At 38.1% G+C, this 25,461-nt stretch overlaps 1 protein-coding gene across 1 annotated transcript in view; it reads left to right on the top strand.

Moving 5' to 3' along the window:
* Positions 1-12,351: 12,351 nt before the first annotated feature.
* Positions 12,352-25,461, top strand: part of LOC111840145 (receptor-type tyrosine-protein phosphatase C-like) — a 60,053-nt gene continuing 46,943 nt past the window's right edge. Inside the window, exons 1-2 of the mRNA XM_072699423.1 lie at positions 12,352-12,474; positions 14,624-14,718. Coding sequence (XP_072555524.1) covers positions 12,356-12,474; positions 14,624-14,718 — 214 coding nt within the window. The 5' untranslated portion in view covers positions 12,352-12,355. The remainder of the gene's footprint in view (positions 12,475-14,623; positions 14,719-25,461) is intronic.

Raw genomic sequence — 25,461 nt, 5'->3', positions numbered from 1 at the left:
CTTGCACATTGCGCTTAAATTGTACAGCAAAATACCTCTTGCTTATCACTTATGTATAGATTATGTACAGCTGAACATTTCATATATTCTTTTGTTATCATGCACAGCTGCTTGGAGTGACCAGGGTTACATTCCACTACATGTTGTATGTGTACAACTGTGTTCTTGACGAATAAACCTCTTGAATGTTGAATCTCATACATCATAGGCAGCTTAGCATTTAGCTGAACTGTTTGTCTTTGGACTGCAGGAGGAAACCTGCACAGCACAGGAAAAGCATGTAAACTCCACACACACAGAATCATTCAAAGGCTCAGAATAATGGTGTGAGGCAACAGTGTGTGTCAATGTATAATTAAAAATAACTTATTATGTCATGTAATTTAAGTGGCTTTTAAATAAAATTTTTACATTAAAAGTGCTTTTCCCTTTTTTTACAGAACCAAAGGGGAAAGTGGATATTACCATCATAGAGACAAGTCACAATTCCTATAATGTTTCTTGCACATTTGATGAAAAAGATGTATATGGTCCTCAAACGAAGTACAATGCAACAATACAAAGGATTGGTTATGATACAGAATATTCCCAAGAATTTAAAAAATGCTACTTTTCCTTTAAAAATCTTTATTATTTATCATCATACAAAGTGAAGGTATTGTTTTCTATCATATTTTTATCAATTGTATCATATTTCACAAAGTGTAACTTTATGTTTAAATACTGACTTGCAAATCTTATATGGGTAATTATACAAAAACATGCCATTTCCCACTCTTAATATTTGATTTTCAAATTTTTGTTTTAAAATACTTTAAACACCCTTTTGGATTCAGATATTTACCTTAAACTGCCAAACCATCTCAGGCCATCTTATTTTTAAATGTACTTTTACAAATAATCAACATCCATGTCTCTTTCATCAACCCTGTTACTCACATATCAATAACTGTTTAAAAAGGTTTTAAATACATGTTTACAACAAACTTGTTGTACCATGAATTCTCTTTGATGCTCTCATCTATAATGCAGTATAGATACCTTCATAATGCAGTACCAAGCATCCTTAATTCTTATACTGACAATTATAATGCATTATGAAGGCATTTATAGTTAATAACATTAACCTAAATATTGTAATAACGTATAATAAAAAATAATCAATACATTGTAGCATCCTGTTAGTTAGGGAGGTAACCTGCAAATATCCTGTAAATATTAATAGGAATATAGCTTTATGTAAAAGCATATATTTTCTGTCAACCCTATTGCCACTCTAGGGTAACAGGGTTGACGATAAGAGGCTTTATGAATAATGTTACTGGCGGCCATGTAGTAAAGGACATGACACCACATGGTGCGCATTCAAGGGAAGCTTATATGTTGTTGTACAGGTACATTTGAAATTTGAAATAACTTTATTACACATCCTTTTGTGGTAACAGGGTTGACACAATGACCATGTCCTCCTCTGTCTGATTTTACATGACTCAAAGAAAATTAGTTAAAAGAAGAGAGCATTCACTTGTCTTTTCACACCTTCAAAAAAGGCAAAAGATCCAACTTCCTGGAAGTTATGCAACTTTTGAAACCGTCCTTTATCTCTTAAGAGGTGTTTTCCTGAAAAGTAACAAAGTTGACGACAACCTGGGGGGTATTCCACGAAGCAGGATTAAGGAAAAGTCTGCCTTTCTTTAGCTACTTTTATGGAATAACCCCCAGGAAAATGAAATTAGAAAATACTTGATTGTTTATTGAAATTTACAGAGCATTTTTTTTCCTGAGGGACACAAAATGGCAAGTTTTTGTATAGCCACCCATATCTTACAGCAAATTATCTTAACAAAGACAAAGTAATAATTGATTGTTCTCACTATATGGTTTACATATAATAATTTTAATACATATATACTACAGTATTTGAGGTATTTCATTGACAATGGTGGGAACATTTCAGTGGCCCTGATCTTGTATAACAGTGTGATACTAACCCACGTGTAGTACTTGTCAGTGCTGAGATCGCTTTTTACATCCACATACCTGATCACTGAAAATACTAGCAGTGATAGTTCCCTACACATAAAACATGATCGCACTGGGTACACTAATTTCTCATATGATTGTAATGGAATGTTTTTGGTAGATTTTATTGGACAAAACAATGTAGCTCAAGCTGCAATCATGTGGTGCATCACGTACAGTAAATCGACACTGGTTAAATGTAACCTTTGAAGCTATCAATGTAACTAAACTATAATTCTCACTGGTAGCCTTAGATGAAATTTTGCACAAATGGTACCATAAGTTCTTAAAATAAACATTTAATTAAAAATACAGAAAGATGTTTTAATTTTGAATATAGACCAGAAATTATCATCCCTTAGACATTTCAGATACTGAAGACAACTGTAGAAGAAATTTAAAAAAGGATCAATCTCTCGAAAGGAAGCTGTCATTCTACTTAAATGATTCACTTCCTTTTTGTGTAACGTTTAAGGTTCTGTAGAATGCTAAGTATTTTTTAAGATATAACAACATCAATTAAAAAAGCTCTGTTGCTTGTTTTTTATTTCAACATATTACTCTGTTGCATTGCTTTATATAAAAATAATCATGTTTCATTTTTCAGGTTAAAGTGTGGAATGGCCATTTTTACAGTGATGATGCATTCAAGGAATTTGATACCAAATGTAAGGTTTTATATATTACATGTGTATTCACTACTTTACATGATACAAACATAAATGTGTGTTTACAGACTACTATGCTGGCCATGCTAAACTGGTATAATGGTTAGAATGTTGTCACAGTTTTCTTATTTAATCAAAATCTAGATGTTTTTTACTGACCAATGCTACAAATACTGCTGATTAATCTGCACGTGGAACTGAATGATGTCATCATGTTGTTTTTTTCCTGTTTTCCAGATAATGACAAACCCATAACTGGATTTCTGGCAATTTTTACTCTTCTGTTTTTGAATCTGGCGTTTGCTTTGTATGACAGGTATGCTATTCAGAAGCAAAATTCATAGTAAGTTCTTAAATAAACATTGTACATTGAAATAACATGTAAAACTAGATGCTTTCAGAATGGCAACAATGTATTCCCTGGATGGCCCTGTCACCCCCTCCCACCAATCAAATCCCTACTCCTCTCACACCCCCAACCTCTACGATCTCTACCCCTCCCAATCTCCCCACATCTCCATGAAAATCTTTATTAAAAACCAGCCTTGTATGAGACTATATTGTTTCATTGTAATCAGGTTGTCAGATCTGTGTCTCTGCCTGTCCCTTCCTGTGTCACACACATGGTTCGAATTACGGAGGAGTTAAGGGGTCTCGACCCCCCTTAAAAAGGACACAAGCTCCCTTGAACGCTTCCCCTGAGATGTTTAGACTATTTAACTTCTTGCGTGATTCTTATGTTGTTGTTATTGTACCTATATGAAATGTTACGGACAGTATTAACTACCTGCAGTAGTAATAGTGGAATGTTTTTCGCAGTAACCCTGTTATTGACTGGGCTGCTGCGCACTTATCTGTGTATGCGTGCATGTGACTTGGAAAGCCGTGGTACACCCCAGGAAACAGGGCTCCCCCAAAAGCCGCTGTGTATTTTGAACCCTGGCCACAACTAAGAAACACTGCAAGTTTTCTTAAAATTTGATCAGTTCCAGATCTTCCCCAGTGCAACATGTTTGCAAAGTTTGAAAAACACCCTAAAATACTTTTAGAGTAATAGGATCAAATGTATTCTGCAGCTGCCCTTTCCTTCCTTTAATGCCACCCAGAGGCTGCTTTAGACTTTCTTGTTGTTTGTAATTTTGATGGACAAGATTGTAAAATTTTCATCATAATCTACATACTGTACATAATACAAGACTAAGAAGGGAGCAAACACAAGGCAGCTGTGAGTGATTACCCAAGAGTAAATAAGGGGATCAGACAGACAGAGCGGGTAGGGTGTGACAGGCTGCCGGTACACGGCGGAGATTCTATGCCGAAGCGTAAATCAGCAGTTTCCGGTTCAGAGTGCGCTGTGCATGTTTGGCTGTTGCTTCTCACTGGTGTTGTTTGGGTGTTTTTTTCCTGTCGCTCTCCTGTCTCGAATCCTTATTTAATTAACTTGCTCCATGATCACACTTAACATGCCTCTATAATTTACTTGCACCAGCCCTCTCCCGCTTCTCTTGCACACTGACTGCATTGCACTAGCCCACATCAAATTTGGTGAATAATATCAAATGACATTTTTCAAATACCCTTCATAAACAAACATTTTTAATAATAATTTATTGATCCCCGTGTGGAAATTGTTTTTACGCCTCCCTCAACGTGCTCTTTGTAGAGTAAGTTGTCCGCAAAGGGCAGCCACCTGTAGCGGCGCCCAGGGAGTTGGGGGTTAAGGGTCTTGCTCAAGGACCCACAAACGTGCTGAGGCTGGGTTTGAACCGGCAACCTTGTGATTACAGACACACAGGCTTAGCCCACTGAGCCACACGTTGCGACTTAGCAATGATTTTAGTGTATTTAGTTTTTCTCCAGCACGTCTGTTTTTTCTGTGATTTCAACTTAACTTTTTTTCATATACAATGCATTGTATACCTAAGCAGCATACCTGTAAGTTTACATAACTGCAAGCTGCAAACACAATATTTGTGTTCTGGTTGAATTTGTACAGCAACAAGAGCATGACAGCTCATTCTTCAAATAAAATGTAACTCCAGAAAGAAGCTCAGCAACAACACAATTTTTTTGTGAGATCATCTTCAGATATAAGAATACATAGCGAAAATATGAAAATCATGGTTAACTGCACCTATGGTCAAATGAGGACATGGAAAAAGCAAGTTTGAAAATTGAACAAATTTCAAAAAATTATTCTGATACTATTACAGTAACATATGGTTACTGTATATGCATGGCCTATTGGCCTAGTATGTTATAGATCACAGGAAACTTTAGCATAATCAAAGGGGGCATCATTTTGAATGTCTGGCCATTTTCTGAGCCTTGTAGGACAAAAAGCACATCACATTAATGAATTCTACAGACATTGCTAGTCCGATTTACAGTGTTTGATGTATGCCATATCAAAGGAGCTATGAATATTGGAAGTTGGACCGAATTGCTGAGTTGGCAAAAATGCACAAAATTATTTAACATTTCAAAAGGCTGAAGTTTCATAACTATTAGAAATACAAAATAAAAATTTGGGATTTCTCCTCAAGGAGCACCTCTGATTTTTTTCAGTGGAATCTGAGATGGTGACCTGGGACCCTCTGGGTAATTTGATATGGAATGATTCAAAGGTATAAAAATTGTGGGTATTATTATTATTGTTATTTTTTTTTTTACATAACAAGGTTTCCCTGTAGCACAATTTACATAGTACAAGTATAATGGAATTATAAGTTATGTTCTTCCTGCAGACAAGTGTGAAACAAACACACGAAAATAAGGACAACAGCCAACAATAAAGAACAATAACAGCAGATGCACAATACAGTGTGTTACCATGATACTAATCAATGTTAATTTTGTTGACGAAAAATTTTCGTCCTAGTTATCATCAACGACATTTATTTTCAGACTAAGATTTCCTGCATGAGTCTGAAAGCGTATCATGCCAGATGCTTGAGATTTGGCAACCCTGAAAACGTACATTTTTTTGTTTCACCTGAGTTGATTTATATAACAAATAACATTACTTTATGCAGTTGTTAAAAAGCGGAAACTTCAATGAACATGAAATCACCAATAAACTACGTCTACAAATATTTATTTTTATATTTTTATTTTAATATTCAGAGAGAGCAGACCTGGTGGCACTATAGCCTCTGCACTTTTTCTTTATTTTTGCACTAATGGCACTACTGATTTTACAGTACTCAATTTCCAGGTAAATAATATGTTTGTTTCAAATAAGAGTGAAATCTCTGTCTTTGTGTACTGCACAGTCAGACCTTAATACCATTCCTTAACGTTGGTTTCATTTCATCTTGGTGAACATAATGACTTTCAGAAATCAAAGGGAAACTGTAAACATTACACTTTTTGCACTTTTAATTTTAGTCGACTTAATCAACTGTAGTTTAAAAAGTTTTAACTGTAGTTAAAAGTTTTCTGTCAAAATTAACACTGATACTAACAAAATATATGGAGTAACGGGTAAAGAGGCTCAGGACACAATGGTGCAGGAAAAACAAGGGCCAGTTTTATTAAGAGAACACTGGGGGAAAATACCAGACAAGGAAGTGGGTTGGTCTAGAGGCAGCAGATCCTTCAGAACAGTAGTGAAATATTGTCAATTGAAATATTCCATGTTTAAATGAACATTATTAAATGCAATGCGTTTTTATTCAGGCATTATTAAAAGATGTGAGTTTTTATTCGATCAGTATAATTCAACGTGCTTTTTTGCATCAATGACTTTTCTCATTAATATACTTCCCTAGGCGTCGGTCTGGGAGCAGCAGACCCTTCAAAGCAACAATCGCTGATAAAGTGATTTTGCATAGTTTCCCTTTCGTTGCCCAACGATTTCTTGCTGTTTAAAAACTCTCCCAAATATTCTTTCCTACCAGAACCATTAATAGTTTCTCTACGACACAATAGAGAGCATTTTTCCTACCCAAGCCAAATAAATTAAATACAGACAAGCCAAGGGAGCGGACTCTGTGGACATGACATATTGCGGCAGGACAACAGCAGTATTACCAAGGTTGGCCAGCAGAGGGACACATAACAAGAAGACTGGAGACTGAAGCAGGCTGCCCATCGCCATGACTGTACCAGCACCCCTCTACAATCTGCCTCGTTCCTTTCTCTCTGCCTTGTGGAACCTTGTGTAGCTTCCTTATATCCTGCTGAATCAAACCATGTGACCAATGTACATCAATAACAAGGATAATACAAAACTTTTCAAACATTAACTTTGCCAACAGCAATACATTGTAAAAATGATTCCATAAATGACCACTAGAAAAAATGCATAATAAAGTCCCAGAAATAATAAATACTTTAATATAAATTAAAAACTTCCCCCCTCTGTCAGATTATCATTGGGAAAATCCCATTACTGAGCAGGCACCCAAAACTATATTATCCAGTAGTTACCTGGGCTCAGGTCTTTTGAGTAGTGACCCTACCCTTCTGCTCACCAGAGGATGGTAAATTCTAAAACATTAAAATATACAAAACTTCATCAATCAAAAATGACCATATTCCAGTTGACCACCTGAAATATGACACCAATACGAGGCTTTTTTTTATTTATGCACATTACAGAAAGTTTGAGTACAAAACATATAAACAATAATCAATTCATGTCCATGTCTTAATTGGTTGCATGGAACTTCAAGGCCTCATTACAGTCGTCTTCTGGCAGTTCCGTGTCCCCATCCTCTGGCCATCTACTATCTTCCTCTTCCCTGTGCTGCTGTAGTCCCATGATGCTTCCTTCTCCTGCAGTCTCAAACACTGCTGCTCCAGGGTAGAACGTTGCTGGCATCGGCATCGAGGATGAAAGGCAGTGAGGGATCAGGGTACGCCAATACAAGGGCTTCTGTAAGCGCAGTCCTCAGGTGGTTAAAGGCTGCGGTGCGATCTCCGGACCACAAGTGCTGCCCTTTCTCTGTGAGGCGGTGCAGTGGGTTGGCAGTGCTGGGGAAGTCCTGTACAAACTGCCAGTGTACAAGGTGAGACCCAGGAAGCTATGGAGGTCCATGACACTGAGCGAGATGGGCCTGTCTCTGACTGCAGAGATCTTCCCTGGATCTGCTGCCACGTTCTCACCACTCACTACGTGACCTAGGAGGACACAGCACTTCTGGGGGTTGAGGCGCACGCCAGCCTTCTGGACTCAAGTTATTAAACGCACCATTGAAACTGACAGCGTGGCTGAGCAGGTCATCAAGGTAAATGGTGCACTGGTTGCTGGGGACGTGGACCAGCACTCGCTCCATCAGCTTCGCTAAGGTGGCTGGGATGTTGCAGAGCCTGCAGAGCGGCGTCATTCAGCTGCTCATCGGGGGTCTAACTGCGGAGGGCTTGCAGCGCTTACCCCTCCAGCACCAGGTACACCGCCATCTCTTCCTCACTCCATGCGTTGTGTGAGACATGCTTGGGAGAGTTTCAAGATGGTCTTCTCACTGCCTTTGTCTCTCACCAGTGTTGCGCTGTTGCAGAGCCACGACTGGCTCTTCCAGGTAGTGTGGCGGGCAGGGTGCACTGGACCTATCGGATCCCCCCAGGAAAGCACTGCTCAGTTCTCAGGGTGTCCCTCCTCCCCACCTGCAGATCACGGACAAGGTAGCTGATTTCTTTGATCACCCGGCATCCCACTTCTGACACCAGTATTGCAATGTCAGTGCAGTGAGACATGCTTAGAAAAACACGCAGACAACACTTTATTGTGTACAGTTTACCAGAGGATACCAGTAGCGGCACAGACAGGGGAAGGCACCAGTACACACATCCAACAGCACTGGGAGGGAATTACAAACACACAGTACAGGGGGAAGGCTAAAGTACGGGGGGGGGGGGGGTGACACTACATTAGGCACTTCACAAGAACATGACACACTTACATTCACTGACATAACACATCACTGTCACGCCCAGCTCGTCCGATCCTCGTGTATGCCACACCCCTCATCATCCACGTGTGCTTCCCTGATTGTGCCCAGCTGTTCCCTGTTATTTCAGCTTGTCTCATATATCAGTCCATGTCTTCCTCAGTTGGGTGTCCGTCATTGATGTGATGTGCGTTGCTGTCTGCCCCGTCTCCCCAAATAAACCCTCGTTTCTTGCAAACCTACCTGCCTGCCTCGTCCTTCGCCGCTTCCTGCCTGCTCGTCCGCCGCGAACGTAACAATCACAGACATTTTTTACGAGTATTGGCACTATGTAAAGTACAGTGCAAGGCGTGCCAGTCCACAAGTGCAATAGCCATTTTGTCTAATGCCACCAGTGCCAGTGGTAAAACTTGCCAGTGCTTATTATCAGTATAACCTTTCAATGTTTTTTTTATTCTTTGGAAAATGAAAGATTGATATGCTGGCCAGATTTAATAATGAATTATAAAAATGTTGCAGGTCGACAAATTTAAATAAAAGACAGTGTCCAGTTTTTCGGACTGTGTGATCGATCCCCACAATAACTAACAAAACTACTTGTTCATCCTCCATTATATTGGAGTGTTGGTTTAGTTTCAGCTGAAATTGTGTGAAGTTTAACCAACAAGCTTTTTGTGTTTCCCAGGATTATTTAGCATAAGGGTTAGAGGTCCAGTTATGCAGTGGAAAAGTGACAAGAAGTAGCCTAGATCTACAAGTTGCTGCTCGAGACGGCCCAGGAACTCAGAACCAGGACATCGGTAGGAAAGTGCCTTTTGTGATGTGAAATACTCTCATACTTTCAAAGCCTTGTGTCTTCAGAAACATTTACACTGAATCTCTTACACAACTGAGTCAGATCGTCCTGAAATGTAAATTCGAATTCATCGATAAAATCGATGTATCACCCACCTCTAATTGTATGTGGTGTTTTAATCATAATTTTTGAAAGAATAATTATTAGTTGAAAAAATATTTTTATCAGTATTTTTTTTTATCAATTACTAGACATTTCAGGGGACGCCATTTGAATTCCAGGCGGCCCCACATGGTGTCGCGACCCCAAGGTTCAAAAACACTGCCCTAGAATAACACATTGAGGTACAATTTTATCCATACTGTTTATCAATACTTTTGGGAATCTGTTCCCACACGTCGGACATTCTTTGAGACAACGCTCTTTTTCACTTGCATAAGTTACCATGGAAACTCAGCGGGAATTCATTTAAGACATGTTGATGGAACGGAACTCCCTCTTAAATGAGCCAGACTTGTCGAAACACGACAGACTTTCCCTTAATCCTGCTTCATGGAATACCCCCAGGGCGATCCCATTATTATCATTCAACAGCCACGCCCTTTGCCCAGTTATAACTAATTGACCTGATTGCTTCTCTGTTTATTAGGGGTGTAAAAATTCTCCAAATCCATGGTTCAGTTCTGACCTCAATTTTTGAGCCATAGTTCAGTTCATACTATTTTTAATTTTTTTTTGCTGGGTGGGGTAAAAACCAAAGAAAAATTTCAGACTTTTGTTAACCTTTCATGTGCTGCTGAGATAAAAGTCCAAAGGATGTCTTCTGATAAGCCCTTGTTGGCTGAAGTTTTTTGAAACACGACAAATTGCATGTGTTTTGTCTGTGATATGATTGCTATCTCTATACTTCACACCAAAATGTTCCTACACTGCTGACTTTGATGTGGCTGGGGGTTCTTCGATCTCAGGGTAATTATCTGTCTTTAGCTAATGAAATTAGCATAGCTTTTTCTGCAGACGTCATCACTCGATCATGATTTGACCAAAATAGTCATGCGACACATGCAGTTGGAAGACAAAAGAGGAGTAATGTTTAATATTTACAAAATATACTGTGGAGCTAGAGCTTGCACTAACTTTAAATAGATGAATAATTTTGTGATTTAAATGTGTTTTGTGAAACTCTGAAATGAAAAGTGAGTTTTGTGACATTAGCTACACAGTGAGAGCTGAGCTGGCTGCACCTGCAGCGACGGCAGTGGGTTGGAGATGGTGGGGGGGGGTTTGGGTGGTTGCGGTTCTGTCTCGATCGTGAACGTTTGTATTGTGGATTCGGTCTTGGTTTCAGAACTGTTACACCATTACTATTTATGCATCCGTAGCGCATTGGGCGTATGTGAGATATTTTCCTTTTCAGAGAGTTTGAGGACTCTATATATATATATATATTATATACACACACACACCATATTGGCCCGAACAAACTTTTCGGATGTCTTTGCTTTATGAAACATCTGACTGCCCGACTTGTACCCTGTATGTCTGCAAATGCGCAGCATTACACTTTACGATGGTGCCTGATTTGTACCATTCTGTTTCGCGACCCAACCTGATCTTTTTAACATACAAGGGCATTTTACAGGCTGTTTGAGCCTGTCCACCAGCCCAAAATAGGATACATGAAGAAAAAAAAACATCTATTTGCTGAAAATCAACATAACCAAAATTGACTGCGAATGTTACAATTTTAGCAAAGTAGTGTCTTATTTTTCTCCAAGTATTTGTTAGGTTAAATGTGCATATTTTTTTATTCTAATAATATGTCTGTGTTTCCTTTAATTTATGAAAAAAATATTAAACATTTTATAGCTGGAACTAAAGTAATCATTTTATATCACTCCTATGGGAAAATACCTCCCATTTTATGACATCTTGAGTAATGAGGGATAATTTGGAATGATGATTTGGAATGATTCTCAGTTTGTAAAGTCGAGAACTACCTGTATTCCTAAATTTGTATATGTATCGGTATATTTATATGTACTAAATCTGGAAAGTTGGAGTGGCAAATGTAATCCCTACAAGCTATAAGGTGCATACAAAGTTTAAATCCAATGTAACCAACCACTCAACCTGTCAAAATTTGTCAAATTAAATGCCAGCTGTCTGTATTGTTTTATTTTTAAAAATCATCACCAAAATAGGAATACTTCTAATTCATATTTTAGAAAAAAATTATGCTTACTAAGTATTGACAGTAACCTAGTCAATGAAAAATTTTTTGATCATTTTTATAAATAGCAAAGACTGCCACCTCCCATATATACATACTGCCAGGGCTGCATAAGTCTGCAAATGGACAATAGTCTGTAAAAGTGTGTTTCTGAAGGAGCAGTAACTGGTACCAGGATGTGGTTTTGCACTGTTCTAATGGGAAGCCTGCTAGCTGCACGCTTTCTGCCAGGCACGCTCAGCAGTGGAAAGCCGCACTGTGGAGGAAATGAGGAAGTGCATTCTGGGTTTACCACTAAAACAGTTTAGACATTTTTGATCAAAATACTACTCTAAATCATTCTTAGAATTTTGTATGTAAATCTCTGGAAAATTCAGAATATATTTCATACATAAAAATAGCATTATTCATTGGTTACCAATTGCCAGGGGCGTCGTAGTGGGGGGAAAAAGGGGACTGAGTTACCAGGGCCCCATGTGGGGGGAGGGCCCCTAAGGAATCTGGAATTTTATTTTCCTTTAAATATTAAAATTATTCAATCGCAATAAATGTTGCTAACTAATGTAAATGTAATTTTTGTGGGAAAATAAATCGGTTGACGGATTGAATTGTGTCCTAGCTTACCGTGCCTGAGGACAAGCACCCTCACCCCTTGGGATGGTTTAGTCTTCACCGGGCTTTTTAACTAGGCGCATTTAATTTAGCGGTCATTCTGCTAAATCAGCTGAATCCGTGTTGGAAGATGATGCCAAAGAAAGCTAAATCCGGTTTTCAAAAAAGAAAAGAGAGGCAGGAAAGAAACAAAAAAAAAAAAGAAATGAGGGAAAGCAACTGCTTACAAACTTTTTTTTCCCAAGAAAGGTGAGCCCAAATGTGAAAGCAAATAGCCTACATTAAATGAACTGTGATTATTAAACACTTCATTAAACACTTGCTTAGATGCCGCGTATCTTTCTCGTCTATTTCAGTTTATATCTCGCTGAAATGTTCGTGTAGAATCATGGAAAAAACGCTGGCTAAATCTGTAATCTGTCTTCTTTTCAAAACGTCCATTGTCGGAGGTATTTCAAGTTTTTAAAATTAGGTTATATCGGTAAAAAGTAAACCATATCACCTTTCTTTGTTTTACCTGCATGGGGGGCGTATAGTACCGCCTTCGCGTGAAGATCGCTATTCACATTCTAAACAGCCGCACTTCCGCGTATTGAAATCGCATTCGCATGGTAATTTGATGACCAACGCAGTGGTGAAACCGTTTCAAAAGTGTTCAGTTTTCATGCAGGCCTATGATGTTAGGCTACCTTTGGTGACATTTCCTGTTATGGCTTTTAATCATTCTACAAATAAAACCAAATTCCAGTGAAGTCTTGTGTGATTAGGCTGTTTATTTTATTTATTTATTTTTTTTGGGAGGGGGGGCATGGGCACTGTTTGTGCATAGGGCCCAGAATTTGGTGCTACGCCCCTGCCAATTGCTGTACTACCACGTGATTGAATCATTTGACATTTATCACTCGAAAGTAGGGCTGAGTACCAAAACCCAGGTCCTGTACAATCGATACGTACCAGACCACATTCCAATGCAGATTTCGATGCCTCATTTTGGTACCACATAAATACCTGACTTGTTGATTGAAATATCTACCCTCTGGTACTCAGGCAACAGAAGCATCACTGCACCTTATATGACAACACTAGTTAATGATGCAATCACTCTGATGTCAGCAGGCACCTACTGTAAGCTAATACTGTAGCTATACCTTAAACATGATTAAAATGCCTAAAGCTAATTGGTTTAAAGTGTCGCTGTATTTCAGGGGTTCTGACACCGTGGTGTTATGCAAATTTATTAAGCATGTCATAATTATTTTTATTTAGATGTATTAGAGCTGTCACGATAGCTCGATTAAACTCAATTACTTGATTATTAAGAAGCATAGACTAAAATTTTCCTTCTCAATTACCTGGCAAAGTGCAGTCATCTTTCAGTACTGCAAAGCAAAACTTAAATTAAACCACAACACGACTGCAATGCAAAAACATCTTAAAGAAGACATTCATATTTGAAGGACTCACCTAATAATGCAAGGTTAGCCAGAGATATGTTTAACCTCTGGAAGTAGCCTAGCCTGTTGTTGTAATCACTTTGACTTAAATTAATTTACTTATGATTTGTGCATGTCAAAATAACCAATTGGTTGGTTCCTGTCTTGTGCAAACTGCAACGTATATATATGGTTGTATACAACAGTTAGTTCCAAGCAAGAAATTTGATTGGACATGAGGTATTTTATGAGTGCAGTTATCAGAGTATTGCCGCACTCGGACATTTCACATCAGCTGTATAACAGCAGGCATCACTAATCTTCTGCCTGCCCATTCAGAGCCTGTTTGCTCTTTCTCTGGTTTTTGACTAGGACTGTCGACATTGATTCTGCCTGGCATATGAAACTATTCTTTTGCGGTCTTCTGTTCCTGATCCCTCACAACTGATGCTTAAGAACACATGAGTGTCACCTGTTATGGTGACTTATCTGCAAAGAAATTATTCTGCATCTGTGGTAAAAATAATTACTTGTGTAATTGCTTTTTATTTTCTGATTGTTCAGTTCCCTTCTCATGGGGTAGTTCCAGCCAGATGAAGTACAAACCCTCATTTTTGTAGGGAGTGTGAACCTTTGATATGTTATTGTGTTTTCTCTATCCATATTTTGGAGCATTGTTAATGCTAGAGATCCAGAGTGAGGAGTATGTGTAGCAGACTTTTAGCTTGTGCACAATAGAGCCCAAACCCGCCATCTTCTTGAATTTAGTACTTTGCAAGGCATGTCTTGCTTATATTATAAAATGGGTTCCTTCTTATGAGTATGAGGTGTGGTCTCCTTATTAGGTTAGTAGGCGGAGCGAGGGGCCACCAAAGGCTATATATATATATATATACATATATATGTGTAACTATATATTACAAGTCAGAAAAAAATGTGTCATTCCGTATTTTTGTCATCACCAGGACACAGGCTGTGAAATCTTCGTGCTGTAATCTCTTGGACATGGATAGTCCTCTTGGATTAGTAATCCTGCTGGCTTTTGTCGTCTTGGGAAAATGTAAGTTTTAAGCATATTGCCAAGGTATAATGTTGATCCCGCATGAAAGAATTTGTTTAAAATTCTTAGAATGCTAATAATTGTGTTTTGTGCAATTTGTTTAATGTAACAGATTGTAATACTGACACATAAATTTGCAGAAAAATAATAAAATAATAGAGTTACTTATTTAATAGTGCAATGTAAGGTCTTTGTGAATATGTACATTAGACAATTCTATAATTGAACAATTCAACTTGAGCAAAAGTTGAATAAAGTTCTGCAATCTCTAAAAATTGGAAGTGTTTCCACAATTTTGGCCATTAATTGCAATACATAAACAAGGTAAATTTTCACTACCTGTTACCATTTTTAATAAACATCAATTCTAGTACTGAAATATGAACTTGTAATTGTCCAAAGAAGGAACTATGTTTGCCTACTACAGACTGCATTACGGGCAGAGTAAAACTCTGGGTGTGACCTTCCATGGTGACATTAATTGCAATTATAGATTAACATGGCAATCATTGGTGTGTAGCTTGTGTTTCACGTTACAAGTTATGACTTGCTCTTCTATTCGAGTTGGGTTTAAGTTCTACTGTGAAGTTGCTCTGTTCAGGTGGGTCTCTGTTCAATCAAAAGAAAAATAGTAACTGATTTTTTTAAAAGATATTTTTAAACAAAATAATAGCCTGGGTTAGTTTATTATAATACTACCTGCTGTCTATTAGAAGGTAAAAACATGTGCAGGAAGGAATTGTCTGTTTGTTCAACTTAATTTGGAGGCATTTTTTTAAAAAAAAGGAATTTGCATTGCCTCATATATAACATATGTATTATAATTAAAACAAATGAGCCTAACTACCTAAGTCTGGCTCCTAAGAAAGGTGTTAAATTACCAGGTCACACCAAAATGAAAGTAAGCTTACTGCAAATTTGTGGTTATTTTTCACAAGTGCAGTAATACTAAGTTCACATTACACGACTTTTAAAGTCATCAGATCGCTTTGCTGTTCACACTATATAGCTTGTCGTCTTGTATATCGGCAGTCTTGAAGTTGTTGTAGTTTACACACTGCACGACTGATCAGCAACAGTGGGGTCACAAACTACAAGACCTTTCACCAGCAGAAATCGCTGACAAGTCTGTCTGGTTTCCAAACTACATTTTGTCATGAAATCACATGTGTGAATGATACTGGGAAGTCACAATGCTAGTGTCACGCACTACAAATTGTTAAAACACTTAAATGACAACACGTACGCTTGGCACTTACAAACGAGCATCAAATTAATTTGTCATATCTGTTTTATCTGTAGCATGACAGAAATACATTAAATAGCAAAATGAGTTCTTATGAACAGGTATCGCAAAACCCAAAAATATTGCAATTTGATTTTCCCCCAATAACGTTAAGCCCTAAATGGCAGGGTTACCAAGTTTGGTCAGCTGGTTGGTGAGACATTTTCAATTCGAGACAAATCTGCACACACATGCGTATTTATATGTAGCCCATGTAACAGTTTTATTACCTTGTAAATAGTCTGTACAGTTTGCAAACCACCCCCAACGCTTTTGATGTAGCTAATTTTAGATTTATAATGGAATAATATAGATTTGCCGTTAAATTTCTTGCATGAGTATGAGAGTCTGAAAGCACAAGACCCAGGACACATGGCATGTGCGCTGTGGCTGCGGAAAGTATTGATTTTCATTTCGGCACCCATATTAACTGGATAGAGCAGCCATACTTCCTGCGTGAGACGTACCCCTCAGGTGCGGCATACACCTCGTGGCTCTGGCCCACGACTAGAGTCGGAGTGGCACCAATTTTGCATGTGTGTTTTAAGCGGCTCTCAGCAAAAATTGACAGCTAAAAGATCTGTTGATAGTCATACTGACATCATGCCAGAAACACTACATAACTGACACCTTTAACTATAGTTTCAATGTCAAGGCTACATATCACTCTTTTGACCACTTTCCCATTGCCTGTTATTAGAGGAGAAAATGGAGGCTATGTGTGTATTACATACTCAGAGCAGAAAACATGCTGTAGCTATAATTACAGCCACAGAGAAAAATTCAGAGAGCAGAACACAATTTTTGTTTCACTCATTTCATAGTTTAAGGGTGTGTGTCTGTGAATAATATATTTTTTTGCAAACTGCAGCCTGGTTCTTCTCTGTTTCTCATTAATGAAGGGCTCCTTCCTCGCTTTATGGGACTTCAGTCCTGCTTCTTGGAGCCTGATATGAACTGTCCTAGCTGTGCACTTCACACCTGCACTTCATGTTTCCCATTCCTTTTGTCCTTTTGAAGGTCACTTGATGTCATTCTATGATTCATGCAAAACTGTCGAATAAGTTAACTGTCATTTCTGGCATTAGAAAGTCACTTCCTCCCTTTACCTGGCTGGTTTCTGGTCGTCTCCAGTGTCTCCTGCTTCACCTTATTCCTGTGTACTGCTGTCTTAGAAACTTTGGAAGCAACCTGCTGCTCAGCGTAGCCTTCTGCCAGCACAACCAGGATTAAACCAGGATATAAAAATGTAGATATGTTTAAAAATATAGAGCGGTCTCTATATATACAGCTGCGGAAAAAATTATGTAGATGAAGTTAACAGAACATTGTGTGTAGCACAGTAGTTTTCAGGTGCGCTCTTGCTCTCTCGCTCTGAAGGAGGGTATACAAATTCACAGAAGAGGATACAGGAATTGTGGTATTATTACAACTGAGCACACGTTTCTTAATCATCGTCTAAATGAAATATTAATTTATAATGAAATGAAGTCAAAAGTTCTATTATGGGTAGCCATTGTCAAAGATGAACACTGTAGAAATATAGGGCTTACAGTAGCAACGGCGCACCAGCAACGCAGCCGATATGGACAAACACGCAGCTCCCTGCTGCAGCTGCAATGCAGCCAGTGTGCTCCAGGCTTGGGTGTCACGCAGGGCTGCACCTATCGATTATTTTAGCAATCGAGTATTCTATCAATTATTCCATCAATTACTCGGATAAGAAATCGGATAAGAAATACCTTTGTCTTATTATAGACAAATAGTAACTATTCAAAAGAGAAAAAAGACAGGCCTCTTAAAACGAACAACTCATTGGTTTCCTTTTTAGAGACATTATTAATGGGTAAACTGCATACAATATCTGTCAAAAGAACTAAACCCATTTACTGCATTTATGTACATATGTTTCTTTTTCTTTTTTTAAGAAAACATTTTCTTAACTCTTGTGTACAAGGGACTTTCAGGAAGCACTATTGCATACCTAAAACTTAATTCCTTAATTTTTAAGGGGAAAAAAAATCATTTGAGAAATTAACAGAAATGTCAAACTTTCAAACAAGTTGAACCATTTTCCAATGGAATGTACAAATAGTAATATTATATAATGTTTCCTAAAGACTGCCAGGCAAAATATGCCTTCTGGTTTATTTACTTGTGTAAATTCTCTCAAATCTCTTTGGCCAGGATTAGGGTTTATAACAGATTATAATTAGACAGTATATTTTTACTTTTAATCTGTATGTGACATAGAATGGGTCAGAAGACAGAGTGCAGAACGAGTGCAACTGCATCAGGACAAATACAGGTAGGACAGGCAATAGGGAATCCTACAACTATTTTTATTGGAAATATAGTGTGTCGCCCCCCCCCAAATGTCAGTGTTCCGGTATTTCACACATCACTGGTAGCAGCCCTACTTATTCTAAAAATCTTAAGATTGTTCATGTATCAGCCGTACTGTATTAAACTGGTTTTCTAATTATCTGAGTCATAGAACTCAGTGTGTGGCTGTAGACAACTTTATCTCTCCCTTATTAGAAGTAATAATGGGTGTCCCCCAGGGATCAGTTTTGGGCCCCGTTTTATTTTCTATTTACTGTATATAAATAATTTAGGTATGGATTTAAGTCCAACAAAAGTTCATCTTTATGCTGACGACACAATACTGTACACCTCTGCATCATCTTTGCTAGAGGCAGTGAGTTACCTACAGTCTGCTTTCAATCAGGTACAAAAATCCCTTGTAGGATTAAAGTTGGTTCTAAATGCTAAAAAAACTAAATTCATGGTCTTCACTCGCTCCCATTTTCTTTCTGAATACACAATTTTAACAGAAAATGGTGATCCAATAGAAAGAGTATCCTCCTACAAATATCTAGGTATTGGCTGGATGATAAATTATCCTTTGGGGTTCATATCGAGAGCCTTCTAAAAAAACTTAGACCAAAATTAGGTTTTTATTTTAGATTGAGGAAGTGCTTTCCATACTTAGCAAGAAAGAGATTGGTAGAGAGCACATTTTTATCAGTATTAGACTATTGTGACATAATTTATATGCACTCCTTTAACTCTTTCCTGAAAAAGTTAGATGTTTTATATTATTCAGCATTGCGTTTCATTACAGGTGCAGCTGCTAGGACTCACCACTGCATCCTGTATGAAATGGTACAATGGTCTTCTCTTTCCCTTAGAAGGAAATCTAATTTATTGATCTTTATTGTAAAAGAATTAATGGGTAAATTACCACAATACATTGCAAATCTGCTTATGTATTATACTAGTGTTTATAGTACAAGGTCATCAAATAAGATATTATTAGTCACTCCTTCAATAAGGACAGAACTTGGTAAAACATCTTTCTCTTATTATGCACCACATGTTTGGAACGAACTTCAAAATATCTTAAATCTAGAGTCACTTCCATCTCTCAGTGTTTTTAAAAACCTTTTAAAATCAACCCTTACAGAACAGTGCCATTGTTTTTAATTTTGTTTCATTGTTTTTATTGGTTTTATTGTATGTGGTTGTATGTCTATTGTCTTAGTATTTTTGGGAGACTTGTGTTTTGTAGTTATATGTTTCATTGCCTTTAGTGAATTTGGTAGTATGTTTTTAGCGTACTTGTAACTAGCCGCCATTCTTGGCCAGGACTCCCTGGAAGAAGAGTTATTGTAACTCAATGGGACCTTCCTGGTTAATAAAGGTTAAATAAATAAATATTAAGTGGATTTTCAGTGGCTGTCAGGCTACCGGTTTTAGAGTTATTTGCCAAATAGGTTTTGGATTCAGAGTGATCACATGGTCGGAATAAAATAGTGTATTGGATGAGAGTGATCACATGGTCAGAATAAAATAACGTTTTGGATTGAGTAATCACACAGTCAGAATAAAATAGTGTTTTGGATGAGAGTGATCACACGGTCAGAATAAAATAACGTTTTGGATTGAGTGATCACACGGTCAGAATAAAATAGTATTTTGGATTGAGAGTGATCACACGTTCAGAATAAAATAGTGTTTTGGGTTAAGAGTAATCACACATTCAGAATAAAATAGTGTTTTGGATTCACGTGATCATACAGTCAGAATAAAATAGTGTTTTGGATTGAGAGTGATTCACACGGTCAGAATAAAATAGTGTTTTGGATTCACGTGATCATACAGTCAGAATAAAATAGTGTTTTGGATTGAGAGTGATCACACAGTCAGAATAACATAGTATTTTGGATTGAGAGTGATCACACAGTCAGAATAACATACTGTTTTGGATTGAGAGTGATTCACACGGTCTGAAAAAAATAGTGTTTTGGATTGAGAGTGATTCACACGGTCAGAATAAAATAGTGTTTTGTATTCACGTGATCATACAGTCAGAATAACATAGTGTTTCGATCTGCCTGTTGAGCGCCTGTGACTATTAGTACATGACATACTATAGGTATATATCATTACCTGCCAAGGTTTGCAATTAGAAACAAAAATCATTTCATATCTCTCCTTATAATACAATGCCTTCTATTATCTTATTGCCATCTGTGCATCCAGAATTTTGTTTGCAGTGAAATTCAGCTAGTACTTTAATATTTTTTTTGGAAATTAATAATGTGTACCTCAGAAGTCTATGTTAAACCATGGAAGAAATATTAAAATATGAGTAAAAATTAGGAGCTTGAGAATTTATCAAAAAAGTTATGATGAAATACAGTATTCTTTTTTGTGCAAAGCAACTTCTTAGGTTTATTAAAACTTTGTGATTTGCTAGGCTGATTTGATTACTTTTCCCCCAAATGCCAAATTTTCACAAAACTAGATAAAGTGTTTTTAAATCTTTCAACTTTATTTAGGGTACAATCAGCAGATCTACCTGCATGATAAGATGTATATTTTCGCTCGATTTTTATTAGGTTTGTCATCTTTTCTCATCTCTGTAACTCTAGCCTTAGATTTGATGGAATACCTTTGTTCATTACAGAAATAAATGGTGATATTATAACACTGATTTATTAACCCAGAGGCAAATTTGACATTTCAAACAATTAAGTTGTATAATGAATATGTCTTCACACTCATTTTTAAAAAAAAAAAACTGATGCGTTATGTTAAAGACTGTGAGAATAACCCATACACTCCCCTTTGTGTTAACTGTACATTAATTTAGGGATTAAAAGTATGAATATTTATGACTGTAAAATTTAATCTTAGGTGGGATTAATCACAGAAAACTGTACGATTCATTTGCTGATTTTTTTATGATTCACAATCTTATATACACTATATAGACAAAAGTATTGGGGCACACCGCTTAATCATAGAATTCAGTTGTTTCATTCAGAACCATTACTATACGTGTAAAAAATCCAGCACCATGCAGGTCACATCTGCACATCTGTGAAAGTGTGGGTCGTTCCTAAGAGCTCAGTGAATTCTAGTGTGATATTGTGATAGAATGCCACCTTTGCAATAAGTTAGTTCCTACAATTTATCCTCTGCTAGATATTCCATGTTCAATTGTAAATGGTGTTTTTGCAAAGTGGACGAGTTTAGGAACAACAGAAATTCTTCCACAGAGTGGCAGGCCACGTAAAGTAACACAGCGTGGTCGCCAAGCTGCAAGGGGGGAACCAACTATATATTGATGCGTATGGATTTAGAATGTGGTATGAAAGTTCCTGTAGGTGTGTTGGCTAGGTGTAACAATACTTGTGTCCAAATGTTGTGTGTGTGTGTGTGTGTGTGTGTGTGTGTCTGTATTCAAACACCAGTGTTTCCTCTACCATTATCTTGGGGAGCGCTCCGCCCCCCCAACGGCACCTCCCACCCCCTCTTGAAGGTCAAGTTAATTTCATTAAATTTTATTTTCTATATAGCGCCAGATCACAACGGAAGTCATTTAAGGTTACCTTTCCTATAGAACTGGTCTATACATTGTTCTTTTATTAAACAAACTAAATAGCCTTATGTTATTTATCTTATTTACACAACAGCTTGTCATTTTTGTCTCTACACAGTCGCGCGTTTACAGTTCTCCTGTGCTCTCTGTGTCGCGCATGGCGGAGGTCCGCCCCGATGCGCGCGCACAGACACGTGCGCGCACACACAGGTGAGCACACTCCCACCAGCGGACAGAGAGCGCGCGTCGGAAAATATGTGGCGTGAACCACCTGAAGAGCAGACAAAAATATCTGCGTTTTTTTAATGTTCCCAGGACGGTGAAGATGGCAACACTCGCTCTCAGAAGAGCCCAGAAAGATACACTGCAGTAACAAAAGCTGCACACTGTGGATAATTGTCATAAAAAGAAATGTTCTGATGTTTAGTTCAGTTATTATATTGACTGCTGTTATTAAAAGTAACACATGAACACCATGAATCCTGTCGGTGTCCGTCTGCCCCCCCCCACACAAAAGAAAAGCTGTAAACCTAGGGGAACACTGCACACATTTATTTACATTTCTGTGCATCCAAAGCCATGCGTTTAAAAACGTATAAGGTATGACTTACTGTAGGATGCATTTACCTCCTTATACCACGATTACTATGCATTTGGCTCACCCATGTGTAAACATGTAGACTGGCTTTTGGGCTTATCAGCAGGCAACGCCGGAGACGCTCTCTGACGTCATAGAGTGGGCGGGGACAAGGCCACTCAGAATACCAGGCTCTGAGAACTTTTTAAAGGGGCCACAAAACAAACAAACGTGTAGCTTATATCTTTGCGCCGACTCCTGATAGGACATAATTTGTCTAATAAATATTGTCGTGAGCCAGTTATTTGCATTCCCGCTTAAAATCAAGCGTTCTGGAGGGAAAATGTTACCTATAAATAGTGTAGCGCTTCTTTTCAAATTTACCTTCTCACAATGGATGATCGCCAAGTAGTTGCTTGTGATTTATGTTTCTTTAGTTAACATAAATAGTACTTAAAATGTATCACGACAGTTCTACTAAAACACATAATTATGTTTTGACAAACACTAATGTTATAAATAGGTTTAACATTACCGAAAATTTGCACTGTTTTCTCTGCTATGGCGCCTAAATTACTACTGATCTCCTTCCTTTTTCACAAAAAAATATATTATGCACTTCACCATCTCACCTGGAACACCGATTGTTTCGGACACTCTGGTCCATGCCTCATTTTTTTTTATTTATGTCCCTGTATGCAAACAGAGACACATCATATATAACTGGGTACCCGGCCACAGCAATAATAAGTCTCTCCTCCATTGTGCCTAGGAACGGTTGGGTCGGAACAAAAGTTTACACGCTTATGTTCTGCGGCGCTCTCTTTAGCGGAGCATCTCTACAGTACATTCCCATTGGTTGCCGCCCAACCGCGTCACAGCTCATTACCATAAAGTTCATTGGGATTCAACTTCTGTCTGACGCTCCCGCCGCCCAGATCGCGACGCGCCGCGCCTCGACGCCTCCCGACGCTCCCTCCCATAGAGAATGAATGACTTCCGGTCGCTTTGACGCTCTCACTGCTCGCAGTGTGAAAGTACCATTAAAAAGCACAAGTAAAAAGAGACACATTACTGTGTTTGGGTCAGTAGCAACTCTTTACTTTTTAGCAAATAAATGACCATAGAACATTACATTTTAAACTATTTTGTACGGAAGCTGTGAAAAGTACAGTATGTGGCATATCCTGGGAACAGCCTCCATACTGAATCGTATGTCCCCAGCAGACCACAGGTATACACACAAGGGTAATATAAATAAATACAAAACACTTAAAGTTACATAACAACAGCCCCGTGTTGGAATCCTTTAGAATGTAAAACTTTATGCCGCATTTTAGACCATTTAGCTTTAGGCATTTTAACCGTGTTTAAGGTAGCTACTAGTTTGTGCTGTGTGTCTGCTGTCATAAGAGCGAATGTAAGGTTAACTAGCAATGAAGCATGAGATGCAGTGATGCTTCTCTTACCTGAGCACCAGAGGGCAAATATTTCAAATGACAACTCAGGCATTTAAGTGGCACCAAAATGAGGCACTGAAATCTGCATTGCAACATGGTCCAGCATCATACAGGAACCAGGTGTCGGTACTTCACCATACTTTTGAGTTATAAATATCAAATGGTTGAATCATGTGGTAGTACAGCAATGGGTAACCAATGTATATTACTGTATTTTGTATATAATACATTCTAAATGTTGTGAAGCCCTAGCAGTGACCTGAAGGAAGGTTAAAATTAGATTGCAAGGATGGTCAACGGACTATTATTTAATATATAATTTTACAGGGGATATTTGTTGTCAGTATTTGAAAATCGCTCACATGAAAAACCACACAGCTGTTAAAAACATATTCACATACAAAATTCTAAGAATGTTTCATTTTGATCAAAAATATCTAAAGTGTGAACTGTCTTAGTGACAAACGCAGAATGCACTTCCTCATTTCCTCCACAGTGCTGCGTTCCACTGCGGCCTTCTTCAGTTAGGCAGCTGAGCCTCGCCTTGCAGAAAGCGTGCAGCTAGCAGGCTTCCCATTGAGAACAGAGCAAAACCACATCCTGGTACCAGTTACTGCTCCTTCAGAAACACACTTTCACAGACAGTTGTCCATTTGCGAACTTATGCAGAGCTGGCAGTATGATGATCAAAAATTTTATAGCTGACTTGGTTTCTTTCAGTACTTAACGAGCATCGTCATTTTGTTAATTTTTTCAAAAATATGAATTAGAAGTATTCCTATTTAGGTGCAGCTTGTTGTTAATAAAACAATATGCACATGACATCACAGCAGGTGGAAGTCACTGCGGTTACACCCACTGAGTGGTAAGAAACTGAGTGGCAGTTCAGCTTGGATGTCGGGAAAATTCATCCAAAATGGTAAAGAGCTATTGTGCGATTGGCTGTTGTGTCCTCATCACTGTTCGCCAACAAATCCCGCCTTGAAGAATGACCAAGCATCAAGGCTTTTGAATGCCTTTGGACTTTGTGTATTTTCCATGCAGCAAAATCAGGTACATATAATTCAATTCAGTTTCAACTTCAAATGATTTATTGTTATTCCTCTACATCAGTGTGCAATGTAAAGGAACAAAATGTGTTGTACAGTGTGCACAGTAAACAGAAATTATAGGAGATATGGCAAGTAAGTTAAAGGAATGTAATAGCAATAACCAAAAAATAAAGAATAATAAAGATGTTTAAAAATACAATATATAAATAATATATAAATAAAATATAAATAGATAGTGGCTGGAAAGTGACAGTATAGTCTGAGTACAATGGCGTCCTAAATGAGGAGGCTGTACACAAGGCCGGATTATTGGCCCAGGCCAGTGGGGCCAGTGTCCTGGGGCCTCAGACTGGAGGGGGCCTCGGAGCATCAGAGGCCACAACATTTACAGTGCAAAATGAACAGCATGAGTTGGACCCCCAGGCCCCTTGATTCCCTCTGCAAATACAGTGTGAGTTGACCACCAAGCCCCCCCC

The sequence above is a fragment of the Paramormyrops kingsleyae genome, chromosome 15 (genome assembly GCF_048594095.1).
Source record: "Paramormyrops kingsleyae isolate MSU_618 chromosome 15, PKINGS_0.4, whole genome shotgun sequence".
NCBI lineage: Eukaryota > Metazoa > Chordata > Actinopteri > Osteoglossiformes > Mormyridae > Paramormyrops > Paramormyrops kingsleyae.
Note: the sequence above shows the minus strand (reverse complement) of the source record. Positions and strands in the feature narration are given on the sequence as shown.